The 15075-nt window shown below is 41.4% G+C and overlaps 1 protein-coding gene across 1 annotated transcript in view; it reads right to left on the reverse strand.

The window, feature by feature from the left end:
- Positions 1-15075, reverse strand: part of nid2a (nidogen 2a (osteonidogen)) — a 43008-nt gene that overhangs the window by 7702 nt on the left and 20231 nt on the right. Inside the window, 25 exon segments of the mRNA XM_046382884.1 lie at positions 46-151; positions 245-378; positions 785-890; positions 982-1115; positions 1464-1569; positions 1662-1786; positions 1988-2093; positions 2171-2304; positions 2504-2609; positions 2714-2847; positions 3313-3418; positions 3536-3669; positions 4194-4299; positions 4407-4540; positions 5401-5506; positions 5618-5751; positions 5900-6005; positions 6091-6227; positions 6431-6556; positions 8065-8193; positions 8864-9010; positions 13728-13958; positions 14043-14243; positions 14635-14746; positions 14896-15029. Coding sequence (XP_046238840.1) covers positions 46-151; positions 245-378; positions 785-890; positions 982-1115; positions 1464-1569; positions 1662-1786; positions 1988-2093; positions 2171-2304; positions 2504-2609; positions 2714-2847; positions 3313-3418; positions 3536-3669; positions 4194-4299; positions 4407-4540; positions 5401-5506; positions 5618-5751; positions 5900-6005; positions 6091-6227; positions 6431-6556; positions 8065-8193; positions 8864-9010; positions 13728-13958; positions 14043-14243; positions 14635-14746; positions 14896-15029 — 3234 coding nt within the window.

The raw sequence follows: 15075 nt of genomic DNA on the forward strand, positions 1-15075 counted from the left end.
TGCTTGTGAAACTACATGTGTTTAAAGCAGTGGTAGCAGTCTCACTTGGTCTGTCACAGTCTACAGTGGGTGCACCAGGTGGCGTTCTGGTTCCTGGTCTCTCCTGTCCCCTTCCATCCACACACCAACAATGTCCAGAGGAACCATGACACTAAAATACATGACAATTAAAACCACCATTATCAAATTAGCAATCATAATAATCAGAAAAAGAGAAAGACACAAAAAATATCAAATGTTTTACCTGCAGTGGTGTGTACTGCCCATTCTCGTCACATTGAGGTACATAGGCTCCAACAATAGGATATCCCTCTGGACTGGTAGTCTGCACACTGTCTCTGTGGTGCTCACAGTGAGTTTTAGGACGCTCTGGTTCATCTGGATAAGAAAAAAGTGTACATTTGAGCACCCAAATGTCCTGCATTCAAGCAAACACTTGTACTCACATTTACAAACTTTTTGTTTTCAATCCAATGGTTCTTTGTCTCTGCAGTTTCCAGCATTTGGCTTGCCCAAGCCCTTCTTCTCATATCCTGTATGAACTAGACAATATAAATATTTCTGTCTGGCCTCATAAAGGATGTTTGTCAGCCTGTACAATTCATCCAGAATGGTGAAGAATGGTTGTGTCAAACTCCTAATACTACGTCATCATGCTGATCCTTCACTATGGCCTCCTTCTTTTACTTAAGATGATGTAAAACCAGTCTATTTTATCCACCGTAACCCTCACATATAAAACATAACCCAAGGAGTTTCTGGCAGGATAAAACTGCACTCTCACCTGGTTTGTCACAGTCTTTGGGTTGTGTACCAGGTGAAGTCCTGGTTCCTGGTCTCTCCTCTCCCCTACTATCCACACACCAACAATGTCCAGTCGAGCCATGGCACTAACACAATAAAGAAAGTAAAATCAGAGATTATGTCTAGCTCTGAAACCACCAAGGTAAAAGTTAAACAGGTCTGCCATTTGAAGCCAACCTGCAGTGGTGTGTACTGTCCATCAGCATCGCACTGGGGCACATATGCTCCAACTACAGGATATTCCTCTGAACTAGTAGCCTGTGCTCTTTCTCTGTGGTGCTCACAGTGAGTTTTAGGACGCTCTGGTTCATCTGGAAAACATTCACAAGTTTATTTGAGTTATAAAAAAACACACATTTCTAGCATTTTCTAGCTAATCTCCAGTCACAGGTCTGGATCATATCACCAACAATGCAGATCAGCTTTGGTGAGTTATTTTGCTTTGTTACGTCAACATAATATCATTATTATTAATATGTGATGGTTTACAGACCCTTTTCTTTCTCTGCAGGTTTGTCTCTAAGTCCCACATATCACGTGTTATCATGTGTTATCATCTTGCATCCTCACCTGCACCTCCTGGTTGTGAGTTGAGATTTTACAAACGTGTGCACATTTCCACCCACTGAGAGTAAAACTTTATAGTTTTACGGTCTCACCTGGTCTGTCACAGTCTACAGCTGGTTCGTCATGTGAAGTCCTGGTTCCTACTTTCTCCTGTCCCCTACTGTCCACACACCAACAATATCCAGTAGATCTGTGACACTGAAATAGATATAATATCCATTTTAACAGCCATAGCAGCATAGAATTAAGATGCACTGTATATATAATTTGAAAAACAATTAGGATGATACCTGTCGAGGTGTGTACTGTCCATTTGAATCACACTGAGGTACAAACACTCCTAGTAAAGGATATCCCTCTGGACTGGTAGTCTGTATACTGCCTCTGTGCTGTTCACATTGAGTTTTAGGACGCTCTGGTTTAACAAAGGATTATTTTCAACAATCAGAAATCGCACAGACACATAATAGGTTGACAGTCACTACAGAGAACAGGTCAAATCCAAGACATCATCATTTAAAACACTCTTTGGTTTGTGAACTTCACTCCACAAAAAGACATTACAAGAAACAAGACAGACTCAAGCAGGTACACTGAACAGAAACTTTCACCTCACCTGGTCTGTCACAGTCTACAGCGGGTGCACCAGGTGGAGTCCTGGTTCCTGGTCTTTCCTGTCCCCTACTGTCCACACACCAACAATGTCCAGAAGAACCATGACACTGAAATACACAATAATAGTAATCATGAATGACAGAGCAAAGACATAATGCGTCCACACATTAAGACCAGAGCTTACCTGCTGAGAAGTGTATTGTCCATTTGAATCACACTGAGGTACAAACACTCCTGGTATAGGATATCCCTCTGGACTGGTAGTCTGTACACTGTCTCTGTGCAGCTCACAGTGAGTTTTAGGACGCTCTGGTTGCACTAAGGATTATTGTCAAAAATGGACAGAACAGAGACATAACAGAGTTCACAGCCATCCCAGAGAAGAATCCAAATACATTATTCTGACTGGTCTTATCAGCATTTAAAACAGTGGTTTGTGAACTTCACTTCATATTAAAACATTAAAAGAAAACAAACAGACACAAGCAGGAACCCTGAGCAGAAACTTTCTTCTCACCTGGTTTGTCACAGTCTACAGCTTGTGTACCAGGTGGAGTCCTGGTTCCTGCTCTCTCCTGTCCCCTACTGTCCACACACCAACAATGTCCAGAGGAACCATGACACTGAAGCAATGACGATAAATCATTTAGGTATCATGTCAACTCTACTTAAGTCTATTAAATCACAGGTAAAACACAGTGACGCGAGTCTGTAAAAAGATGTTTACCTGCAGTGGTGTGTACTGTCCATTAGTGTCACATTGAGGTACATAGGCTCCAACAATAGGATATCCCTCTGGACTGGTAGTCTGCACACTGTCTCTGTGGTGCTCACAGTGAGTTTTAGGACGCTCTGGCTCGACTGGTTGAGAAAAATGGACAATAACTGGGTCATGACTGGGACAAGAAAAGAGCTGCAGTTACTTACTGTTGATAGCAACAATATATATGTACCCAATCTACTTTTTTTATCTTAGATGTTTTTGCTTCATTTTACTGATCTCACTCTGCCTACTTTCAACTTCCCACCACAGATACTGTGGCAGTGACATCACCTGTTTTTCCAGGCATTTCAAGGCTATGACCCAATGACCTCAATAGTGCACCACTTACAAGGTTAGACACACTCATGTAATCATGCTGTCTGTTTGACTTGTCACTGAGATGAAGAATTAGGGGGTTCAGAGGTCAAGGTTTAGCATTAAAGCCTCTGAGAGCCATGACATAATACACCTGCTGATGGTGGTACTGCACATAACAAAACAGTTTTAAGCATTCATGGAGAGCAAGAGAGGTCTTTCTATTCATGAATATTCTTCTTTCTCACCTGGTTTGTCACAATCTGTAGGTGGCGCACCAGGTGATGTCCTGGTTCCCGCTCTTTCCTGCCCCCTACTGTCTACACACCAGCAGTGTCCAGTAGAGCCATGACACTGAAAAATATACATTTTATTAACATGCAATCCAAATTTATTCCAAATAAACTAAACTACATTAAAAGATGTCAGTTCGTCTGGCTGTCAATTAGCCAATCACTCATTAATGCTCACCTGCAGTGGTGTGTACTGCCCATTATCATCACACTGAGGTACATAGGCTCCAACAATAGGATATCCCTCTGGACTGGTAGTCTGCACACTGTCTCTGTGGTGCTCACAGTGAGTTTTAGGACGCTCTGGTTCACCTGGGAAGGACAGCATGGACAAAACTATTCAATCCATATAGAAACAGTAGAATAATTGCGTTGAAAATGTTTATAATCTTGCACATGAAGCTAGACCCAGTAGGTGATTACCTTAGCTTAACCCGTAACACAACAGGAGGTTTAATATAAAAAGCAATAGCAAAGAAAACAGCGAGCCTGGCTCCAAAAGTAAAATAAACACAGCCTACCAGCACCTCTAACACTCACTAATTAATATTTTGTTTATTTAAGACACAGAAAAACTGACATGTAAAAATAACAAATTGTCATAGTGGTCCCTGCTTCCAGTACTAACGCCAAGCAAGCAGTCTCCTTTCTCTAGCATAATATCTATTGTCTTCCCACCTAACTCTCAGGAAGAAATCAAATAAGCCGAATTTCCAAAATGGTGAACTACTCCTTTAATGCCCGGAAGTCTATCCAGCAAGAGGGAGAGATGTTCCGACACCATTTTTCCTACCTAAATTTTGCATATCCACTGATTCTGCCAGTCAAAATCTCACCTGGTTTGTCACAGTCTCTGGGTTGTGTACCAGGTGGAGTCCTGGTTCCTGGTCTCTCCTGTCCCCTGCTGTCCACACACCAACAATGTCCAGAAGAACCATGACACTGAAATTCACAACAACAGTAATTATGATGAATTCATGCATTTTAAGTCAAAATTAAAGTTATATTAAACAAAATAAGGTTTCATGAATTAAATCACAAACACTGACTTGTAATGGTCTGTACTGTCCATTCACATCACACTGAGGTACATAAGCTCCAACAATAGGATATCCCTCTGGACTGGTAGTCTGGACACTGTCTCTGTGGTGCTCACATTGTGTTTTAGGACGCTCTGGTTCATCTGTACAGGAAGAAGAAGGAACAAGCTTCTATAAATAATAAGCTTCAAGACAATCTGGTTACTAAATAATTAGCATTCCAAAATGGAAAAGATGGCCCATCCACTTCACAGACTGCGCTAAGTTAGCACAAACATGAGAAGGCAGGTTTAAGTTAAATATCATCTTCTCTTCTCCTCCTTGTCCATGATCAGACACACCAGGTCAGTGTCATCTGCATATAAGTTTAGATCCTTGAAACTACTTGACATGCTCGTCTCGCTTTCTGCTGCTTATCTGTGTTGCGGGGGTAGCAGTCTCAGTGGGGAAGCGAAGCCCAGACTGTCCTCTTCCCAGCTATTTCCAGCAGCTTGTGTGGGGGGACAACGAGGCATGCTCAGACCAGGTGAGAGATACAGTCCCTCCCTCCTTTTGAGATTTTTTACTTTTTTACTTTTAAAGGGGCAGTGCATCAATTTTACAAACACGTAGAAGTACAAGTTTCTTGAAAGGTGGTGTATAATGACTTCTTACTCTCTGGAAGAGCTTTGATGTCTCACCTTGGACTCGGGGACTACAAATTTTTAACAGAAGTTTGTGGAATTTGAAAGACGTGTGTGTTAGCCAGGCAAAGAGTTAGAATTAGTGGTTCTATTTTGGAGTCAGGATGTTTCAGCCACTGCTGCTTTGATTTTAGCCTTTCTATTCTTCTGTTGTTCCCTAACTAACTAACGAAATGACTGAACTAACCCTTTAATGAATGTAGCTATTGCCTAAAACTCGGACATGTCAAGATAAAATTTCTCTATAACAATCTGACTAAATCTGTACACTCAAAGAACATGCACATTTTGGGATGGAGTGAAGAGTGCATTTTGCTCACCTGGTTTGTCACAGTCTGTGGGCGTTGTACCAGGTGGTGTTCTTGTTCCTGCTCTCTCCTGTCCATTACTGTCCACACACCAACAATGTCCAGTGGAACCATGACACTGAAGTAAATCATATCAGCATTAATAGCAACAGATTACGTGAAGTTAATCCCCTTTTGTCCCCTTTGGAGGTGACATGACATTCTCTTAAACTCTTAATTTATGACAAACCTGCAGTGGTATGTACTGCCCATTATCATCACATTGAGGTACATAGGCTCCAACAATAGGATATCCCTCTGGACTGGTAGTCTGCACACTGTCTCTGTGGTGCTCACAGTGAGTTTTAGGACGCTCTGGTTCATCTGGAGAGAAAAATAACAAGATATAAACTAAATTGATTCTTGTCTCAAAGACCAGCGTAACACAGATGTTCCTGTAAAACAATCACTCATTGATACGTTTATAAACGTAAAATGTATGTGTGGTTTTGTGAGTGGGTGTATATCTCACCAGGTTTGTCACAGTCTTTGGGTGCTGTGCCAGGTGGAGTTCTGGTCCCTGCTCTCTCCTGGCCTCGACTATCCACACACCAACAATGTCCAGTGGAGCCATGACACTGGAATTAATTATTTAACATTTCAAAATGAGTACATCACTTCACTCTGGTCATCAGTCACTTGACAGGCACAGTCACTTCTCACCTGCAGTGGTCGGTACCGCCCGTCAGAGTCACACTGAGGAATGAAGGCTCCAAGACTCGGTAGACCACCTTGTTCTACCCCACTCTGCAGACTGTCTCTGTGCTGCTCGCACTGGCTCTTTGGGCGAGCGGTCTGTCCTGTAGGCAAATAATTTAAAAAACTTACATTTCACTATTTTATTTTTTTTCCCCCCTTTCCAATCAAATCTCAGCATTTGGTTAACAAGTATTGTTATATATATAGCACATCTTTTGTCATTTTCCCTTTACATACATTATGGTAGATTCATACAGCAACCTTTCTTGTTATCATGCATGACTGCAGTGGCAATTTTACTGACCTGCCTGCTGGGAACAATAGAGGCCGTCACCATAAAAGCCAGGCCGGCACAAACACTGGAAGGAACCCAGTCCATTGATACATCTGGCATTGATGTGGCATGGAGAGGAGATGCACTCATCTATATCTAAGAAAAAAGAGAGCGGAAAAATAATTAACAACCGCAAATGTAGAAATTTGTCCTCAAATTGACTTCAGAAAAAAATTACATACCTAAATATAAAATCATGCTTGGCTGCAGGTGGGAAATAATTCAGTTCAGTGGTATCTTATCAGTTTATGGTAAGTGGTTTTGGATCATTTCAAGGAGGGGGAAGATTTAAATGAAGTTCATCAAAAGTTCATACAGATGGGTGAAAGGACACACATATCCACACACACACAAGCAGAACCTCTCTCCACCACACATTCCAAAGAAAAACACACATTGTGTCATTGCTCTATTTGTCTTTCACCCTCCCCATCTAATCTCAACCTCCGCTTCTCACATTAGTCCTCTCATTCCCACCCTTGTTTTCACATTTGTTACCCATCCTCCCCTCTTGCTGTGTTTCCTAGCCTTTGCAGCTGTGTGTTTCTGTTGTTAAAGAAATGTTCTGCCTGCGCTCAGGCAAATATGTGGGTCTCTTCCAAACTTTCAGCTTGTTTTGTGACATATGAATATATGACCAACAAGTGTGGCAGACAGCCATTTCTTGGAACAGAAAAGAGAGAAAGATGAGACCATGAGGAAAAATGGAGAATGACATGGCTGCCACTGCAGTGATTACAGAGAGTTCATTTTCTTTGCATGTTCAGTTGCATGACATTTATCATAATTACAGTACATGCAGGAAGACAGGCTGATTCAGCACAAAGCAGCATATTAAATGGTTGTAGCTGACGTTTTCTCAAGTCAAGCCTTGATGTTTAGTGGCTTCAAATGATTTCTTTGTAGTTGTAGATTTTCATTTAAATGACAGAGTGTCACAGAGCTCAACTTTAAAGACAAACCTAGATATAAGAGCAGTACACGGTAATTTCATCATCCTGCTTTAGAAACTAGCAAGCACGGATAAGCTACCTTACTTAATAGTAACCACAATTATATTGAAATATCAGTCAGTATAGATGTTTTTTGGTTGATATTTAACTACAGGGCTTTACGGATGGCAGTGCCAGTCTGCTTGTGGGAAAGTCCACCACTTTGGTCTGACTGCAACGTCTCAATATGGACTGGCATTTAACAGTCACATTCTACTCAGCATGAACTGTAGTAACACGATCTTCTGACTTTCCAATTTGTGACACTATCAGATCAAAATTTTAATTTATCCAGAGTAGTATCTTAACATCTCTTGGATGGAATGGAACAAAAAATCCCACATAGCAAATCAATTTGGTAGTCACTTAAAGTGAGACAATTTAACTTAAACTAAACAGTGTCATTGTGGTTCCATGTGACAGTGGCGAATGACATGGAGAAACCTCACCCCCTAAACATGCTCACATTAGCATTTAGCTCAAACCATAACTTGAGGCAGACTTTCTAGCATGGCTAAAGGCTCTCGAGTCTTGTCCCCTGAAGAATCTCGTGTCATGAGTACATATTTACAATGTAGCTTTGTTTTCAGTACATTTCACTTAGCAACTCACCAACACAGGTACGTCCCTCAAAGCCAAACTCATAGCCACTCTGGCACTGGCACCGATGGCTACCAGGCAAATTCATGCAATGAGCATGAGCACCACATGAACTCAAGCCCTCAGCACACTCATCTATATCTGCAGTGAGAGAAAAGGAGAGAAAGTGAGACAATCACTAACTGAACTCGTGAGCCTGTAAACCAGGAATCCCTCTCTAAAATGTAACATCCTACATGTGTATGAGTGTAAAAGCTGTAATTAAAGGTCATTACTGTTTTTATATATACGCATTGTGAGTGCTTGTTTGTGTTACTATACCATGAACCCCCACACCTGGATTTTTAAATGTATTGTGCAACATGCAGGACACAACCACACACAGATTATGTCACCAGATAGACACTGAGGCCTAATTATGGGAACTAAGGCCAAGCCTAGGGCTTTCCTAGTTCTGTCAGCAGGAGACAAAGACCTGCTGCTGGGCTAATGACAGGCCACGCACCAACTTAAAGCTCCACAAGTCGCTATTAACTACAGAATTAACTGGGGGAGGAGGATGGAGAAGCAAGATGGGATGAAGAGAAGAGAAGAGACTCCTGCCATCCAGCCTGTACTTGACCCATCCACACTAACATGGACAGATGTTGATGAAACACAGACACACTGCCTTGAATTATCTTTAACTGTGTCTGCACGTGTTTGAGTGTGTAAGTGTATGAGGGGGAGAGACACACACAAAAGAACTTTGCAATGTATACGCGCTGTCAGGATGCTAAACAGACCCTGATTGTGTACATGCATCTCATACCATAACAGTTGCGTCCATCCCCTCTGTAACCAGTAGCACACTGGCACTGGAAGGCCTGTCCCTCTAGCGGGATACACTGGGCCGTGGTGTCGCAGTCATGGTTCCCAGCATAGCAGGGGTTGACCAGCTCCGGCCCTGTTGGCTCAACTAAAGAGAGGGGGAAAGACTGATTAAATAACCTCAGTTTAGTCCAATGAGAAATGCAGTTCATTTACCAAATAAAGTGAGTGGCTATACTGTATAAACTAGCAGAAAATATAAATACTAAAACATAGCGTAGCACTTGAGTAAATGCACATTCCGCTGTTGGCACCTTGAAAACTCTATTATTTGTTAGTGCTGATAGTAAAACAGTATTACCTCTGGGACTAATGTAAAACCACATTTATAAGGAGGATTTAGCATCACAGACCGTTTAAGATAAAACAGCAACATTTTTAAAGTACTGTCTGTGCATCCAGAGACACACATGACTAGAAAAAATATTATGCACAAACTCTGCAACACTCCAAATTGTCCTAAACTGAGATGAACTGAGATCGGGATTATTCAGCAGTAGAAGTCCAATGATAACAGTGATGATTACAGGACAGCCTAACCAAACACACATGTAAAATCAGTCCAGACAAATTCCCATAGGGCGATTTCCTCTTAGGAAGTGACTCCCTTCATGTTCTCAATAGCGAACATATGGATAAAGTTAGACACACGTATACATGAGAGAGACACACAGACCGAGGGATGAGTGAGCGGATGCATGTTCAGGGTTTCCTCATTCCAACAAACAGCTCAGACACACAACTATTTAAACAATAACTTGCAGACTTATTTTTGGAAAAGGAGCAAGATGGAGAAAAAGCATGGGAAATCATTAGAAAAGAATGTGAAAGACTAAAATAAATACACTTACAATAAAGTATTTATCTGATTCAAAATGTTCCGGAGAGTTTAGATCAGGATGGGTGGCACCTTTGGAAAACAGCATTTCTAGCAGCTGAATGTGATCCAGAGAACCACTGAAATGCTGTTGATTAGAATCAAGTGATATTCCAAAAGCATTTATGTGATCATTTGTCTGATTTAGCTATGGATTTGTGTACCATAGTTTAAAAAATGCTCTAAAAATGTGGTAAATATTATACAGATGTGCATTTGGCTTTGATGGATGAATTTGGAGTCACATTGTCTAAACATCTGCCAAAAATAAATGGAGAAATGTTTCGCTACACCATGTGCAATGTCAAATATGCCAAATAAATGACAAATACGGTATTTATTAAGCTTAAAGAGAGAGTTTAAATGCCTGCATAGTTTAACTTCAGGACAATGCCATTAGAGGTTTGGAGTCCAGCTGATCATAATGTTTACATTCAGTGTGTGCAGCGAGTCACAAGAATATGAAAAGCAAACTGCCTAAGAGAAAAAGAAAATTACACCACTAATATCTGCTTTTAATGCTGTTTACATGCTTTAGGATGGGCTTTTTCCTTATAATAAGGGTCATTATCTCCTATAAACAACAACAACATACACACTTACACCTAAAGAAAATCAAACACACAGACATTAGGCACAGCTTGCTTCCATCTCTTACAGCCAGAGGCCAATTTTGGCTTTGAAGAGAGACTCTTCAAAGTCCTAAATGTGGCCAGGAAGATGGAGAAATGAGAGGGTGAGATACATGTGGATGGGAGAAAAGAGTGATAATTAGAGAGAGAGAGAGAGAGAGAGAGAGAGAGAGAGAGACCCACACACAGAAACACCATCAAAGCAACAACTGCACAGTTTCCCACCTGTAGCTTTTTACAAACTCAACACACACACAGACAGGTTTTACAGTTATAACCATATTAAGATGGCCACAGTGCACTGGCTACTCTTTAAATCCAATAAACCACCCTTGGAGAAACCAAAAATTGTCCACCTGTCATCACTGACTTTTACAGACACATTGATTCAAACTTTAAGAGACTGTGATGTTTAAAGGCATACAAGCTGCATCTTAGTCAGTCTTCAGCACTTTGTTAAATAAATTCAAGAGGTGGAAAACGGCCAGAAGATGAAATGCAATTCAGACTCTCTTGTCTGACTGATGGGCACTCCACCAACAGAACAGATAAAGGTTAGTTCCTGGAAAGTACTGTTTAGGATTTGACAAGAGTAAAATGTCTTCTATAGCTCAGGCAGAAGTTTGTAAAGTCCGAGAAAATTATGCTCATGATGTCATAGTGATGTCCTCGGGGTTATCTTGAGACTTCAAACGCCTGACACAAAACCTGAGTTATAAACTGAGGGCATTCTGAGGCCTCATAACAGCCCTGTTCAGTTATAGCACTGACTGATTCATTTTACCCTCACTCTCAGCAAGTGCTGAAACGAATTTGATAAGAATTTGTTAACTGCAGTGTTCCCATACCTTCTTAAACATCAGGGGTCCAGGCCCACTTTCCTCAAATTCAAGGACTGAACAGAGCACAGTTTGAGACACGGATGATGGATTAATTAAATCGAGAATTTTTGTAATGAGAACTCGCAGGCTTTACAGAAGCTCAAGGACAACAACTGAACAGAGAGAGTGGCTTGAATGTGTGAGTGCTTCTTAATTGTGCTGTTACAGACAAGGCAGTCTTTACAAAAATCTTTGTTGTGAACCTGCCTGTATAGGCGCATCTATCTGATTAATGCAGCTGGAAAAATATTGCTGTATTGACTTTAGACCAGGTTACTAGATTTTGTTGGTCAGTGGTCTTTCTGCAGCCTCAAGATTGAACCACACAATGCGCATGACTGCGTCTTGTGTTAAGACCAGCACCCTATGGACACACAAATTACATAAGTACATTGGTGTTGGTTGAATGCTAGTATCGACACTTGCGTTGTGCTGTGTGCTGCTTTGCACTCGGTGTAAGACAGGGCCCTTAAATGTTCCCCTGCAATCTCTGATTCTCATGACATCAGTGGGCAGCTATTCTGCCCAGCGACCCCCCCGCTAGAAAATCTGTCATTGGCTGGGATATTATTTCCCAGAATATGTAAGACCCTTGACGCATGCACGCACACACACACTCTCTCTCTCTCTCTCTCTCTTTCAAATGCACACACCACTTAACCCGTGTTTACAAAACCCCTGATCCCTGAAAGCTCTTCCAGCTGTGCTCCGGTTGTATTGGTGTGTGTGCATGTGCATGTGTGAGATGTGTCATCATAACCTTTCTAATCAACGTGTTGTCGTTTAAATGACAGAAACTTGGCATGGATTCAAACACTGTGGTAAAAAAAAATTTCTTTCCTATCCATCATTTCAGGACTCTTGTCTCTTTCTGTCTCTATCTGGTTTTCATCAGGTATAGTAGGAACAGAAAGCATGACCACTTTGTGTTGACAGAAAAAGAGCATGACACATGTCCATGCTGCTTTTCTATAGACATTTCCCTATTTGTACAGTCTGTCTGTTTATCTGCTGGTATCTGGTGAACAGATGAGGGCAGATAATGCAAGAAAAGACAAAAATGAATCATAACATGGAAAGATGTGTGAGAGGCCATGTGTCTTATAAGATAATTAATAAATAATTAGAAAAAAAGATGTGCACTCAACTACCTACTGAATTCAGATGCAAAAATTCAAAAATCTGCTTAAATTGAATTTCACACTAGATTTAAATCATTATAGCTTTTCAGTTTTGTGGTTTTGGTTTTGTGTTCTGGTACTACAAAGTAGATATCCAACAATGTGGTGGACACTTTTCTCTCCATTTATTTATTTTTTTCAATTGAATTTCACTGAACGCTGCTAGCTTCCATTTAGCCATAACTGCTTACCAGCTCACTCCACAGGACAATGTTAACACGTTTAAAGCTTAAAGCTTAAATGCCGATAGCTGACAAAGTGGACAAACATTTGAAGACAGCTGTGACGCAAATCGTGGTTACAACAGCCCTCAAAGTGGTGTTGTGTCTCTAGTCTCTTAGTAGACAATGAGCACACAAGCATCAGAGGTAATACAGACATTTTAACATTGTTTTCTGCGGTTTCAATTAGCCCTCATCTTGCAGCGTATGTTTAAATCTGAGCTCTGTCCAACAGTGCACTGTGGTTTGGCTGAGGTTTCTGTGGCCGCACTGCAACAATTACAAGGTGGGCTGGTTGCTAGTTGTGGCTCTGGAACAGAAAACATCACGTTTCCAACGCCTCCAATGTTTTCATCGACTTAACTGACAGTAATGGTCTGGAAGGGATTTAGGCAGTCACTCAGATACTTAGTTCTCTAAATAAGGGGCCAATTTTGGCCTTTCGGTGAAGGCAAGGTATCAGTTGGTCAGTCATCCATGTGTTGAACTCAAATCCCTGGCCATTTGATTCCAATATGAGATTGTTTTCAAACCTTCACATAGTATTATATTCTGACATTTACTGATATTGTATATTTGTTTAAGACTGATGACCAGAGACATAATCTTGGTGATGAAGGCTGATGAATACTTGTATCCAGTTCTTCCACATTTCTCAAATTAGCTGAGAAAAGTGGCAGAACAGATCTTATTCAGCACACTCCGTTCCAGTCTGCTTTTACTCATGTTGTTGTATTTAGATTTAATTTATGATAACTGTTTCTGTCTCTTGTGCATGTTTTAATGATCACTGACTGAAAAACAAATTGCTATTCAGGAACCAATTAAGGCTGATACTGTTGACTTTGTTTTATGACAGCTGTCCTGTCCTAAAGATGACTGAGACATACAATTAAAACCTTACTACTACTGCTTATATTACTGTTGTTATTATTTGTTTGTTTCCACAATATGCACCACATGTGACTTGTAATAAAGGACTGATATCTTCATCTAACCCTGGCTTGACTCACCTCCAACTGGGCTGATCTTGTTGGTGATGGCGTATCTCAGGATCCGCTCCTCCTTGACATACATCACAAACACCCTCTCCATGGTGATCTGCAGTGTCTCTGGGGTGGCAGCGCGGCTGTCATGCTGACAGTCGCGGTATGTGATGTTCTGCTTCAGCTGAAAGGAGAAGGACTCTGTGCCTCGCTCTGCCGAAACCACTGAAAACTCCCTCACAGAGGTGGAGGTAACAACTGGCAACAGAAAAGGTAAAAGGTTTTAGGTAAACGGAGGCACCAGATTTTGCACACTCTTTGTCTCATGGTTGTTATGGTTACCAGATGGATAATACTGATAGGTCTCCTTGAAGGGATCCATGGTGACTTCAGCTCCGGGGGGCAAGAAGGGCACGCTGCCTCTCACCACAGTATCAACGGTGAGGTGGTTATGGTCGTCAAGGCCACGGCCCGTCTGGATGATTGATAGGCGCTGGCTACCAGGGTAGAATACCACCTCTGCACGACGAGTGAACTCAGCACCTGGCAACACAATCAGTCAATCAGATTTGCTATTTACAGAATATTTTCCATTACAGATTACTGCAGAAACACCAACAATGTAGCAGTTGCAAATCATGAAAAGTGAAATGTCTGCAGTGGTTACATCTGTACATAACACACACACAAACACACACACACACACACACACAAACACACACACACACACAGCTGCTTCCTATTACAGAGGGGAGGTAGAAGCCTGATATCACATCACATCCCTAGAGACAGTACAACTGGCTGGGAGACAGAAAACACACACACACACACACACACACACACACACACACAAGGAGTTCCCTCAGTTTTTTTACAGAGAGAGTCAAGACATGACATCAAGACACGTGCAAAGCAACAAATATACACAGCTTACCTGTGATTTTGAATCCTGCTTGGCTATTTGGAAGCTCCAGAGCAAACAACCATCCAAATAGCTCTCCAATTGGTGCAACTGGCATCAGAGCCCAGCCCACTGGCTCAGGTACCTGACCAATCAGGACAAAAGTGTATAAAAGAGAAATCAGATAATGAAATGTGGATGAGAAAAAGAGAACTCATATCTAGTTCTTGATTTAAAACTAGATTTAAAAATATAAATGATACAGATATAAATGTTTACTTTCTAGTCTCCTACCTCACTGATGGCAGTATACGCTCTCCCATCTCCCACCACAATGTAGGCGTGAAGATCAATGTTGTTCAGCTGCACCGGAGTCGAACCTACGGTCACTGTTCCGCTCACCTTACCACTGACACGCTGCGGAGCACCTGGAGGAGCAACACAAGCGCAGCAAAAAAATAGTAATTCAACATG

The sequence above is a fragment of the Scatophagus argus genome, chromosome 24, assembly GCF_020382885.2.
Source record: "Scatophagus argus isolate fScaArg1 chromosome 24, fScaArg1.pri, whole genome shotgun sequence".
NCBI classification, from domain to species: Eukaryota; Metazoa; Chordata; class Actinopteri; family Scatophagidae; genus Scatophagus; species Scatophagus argus.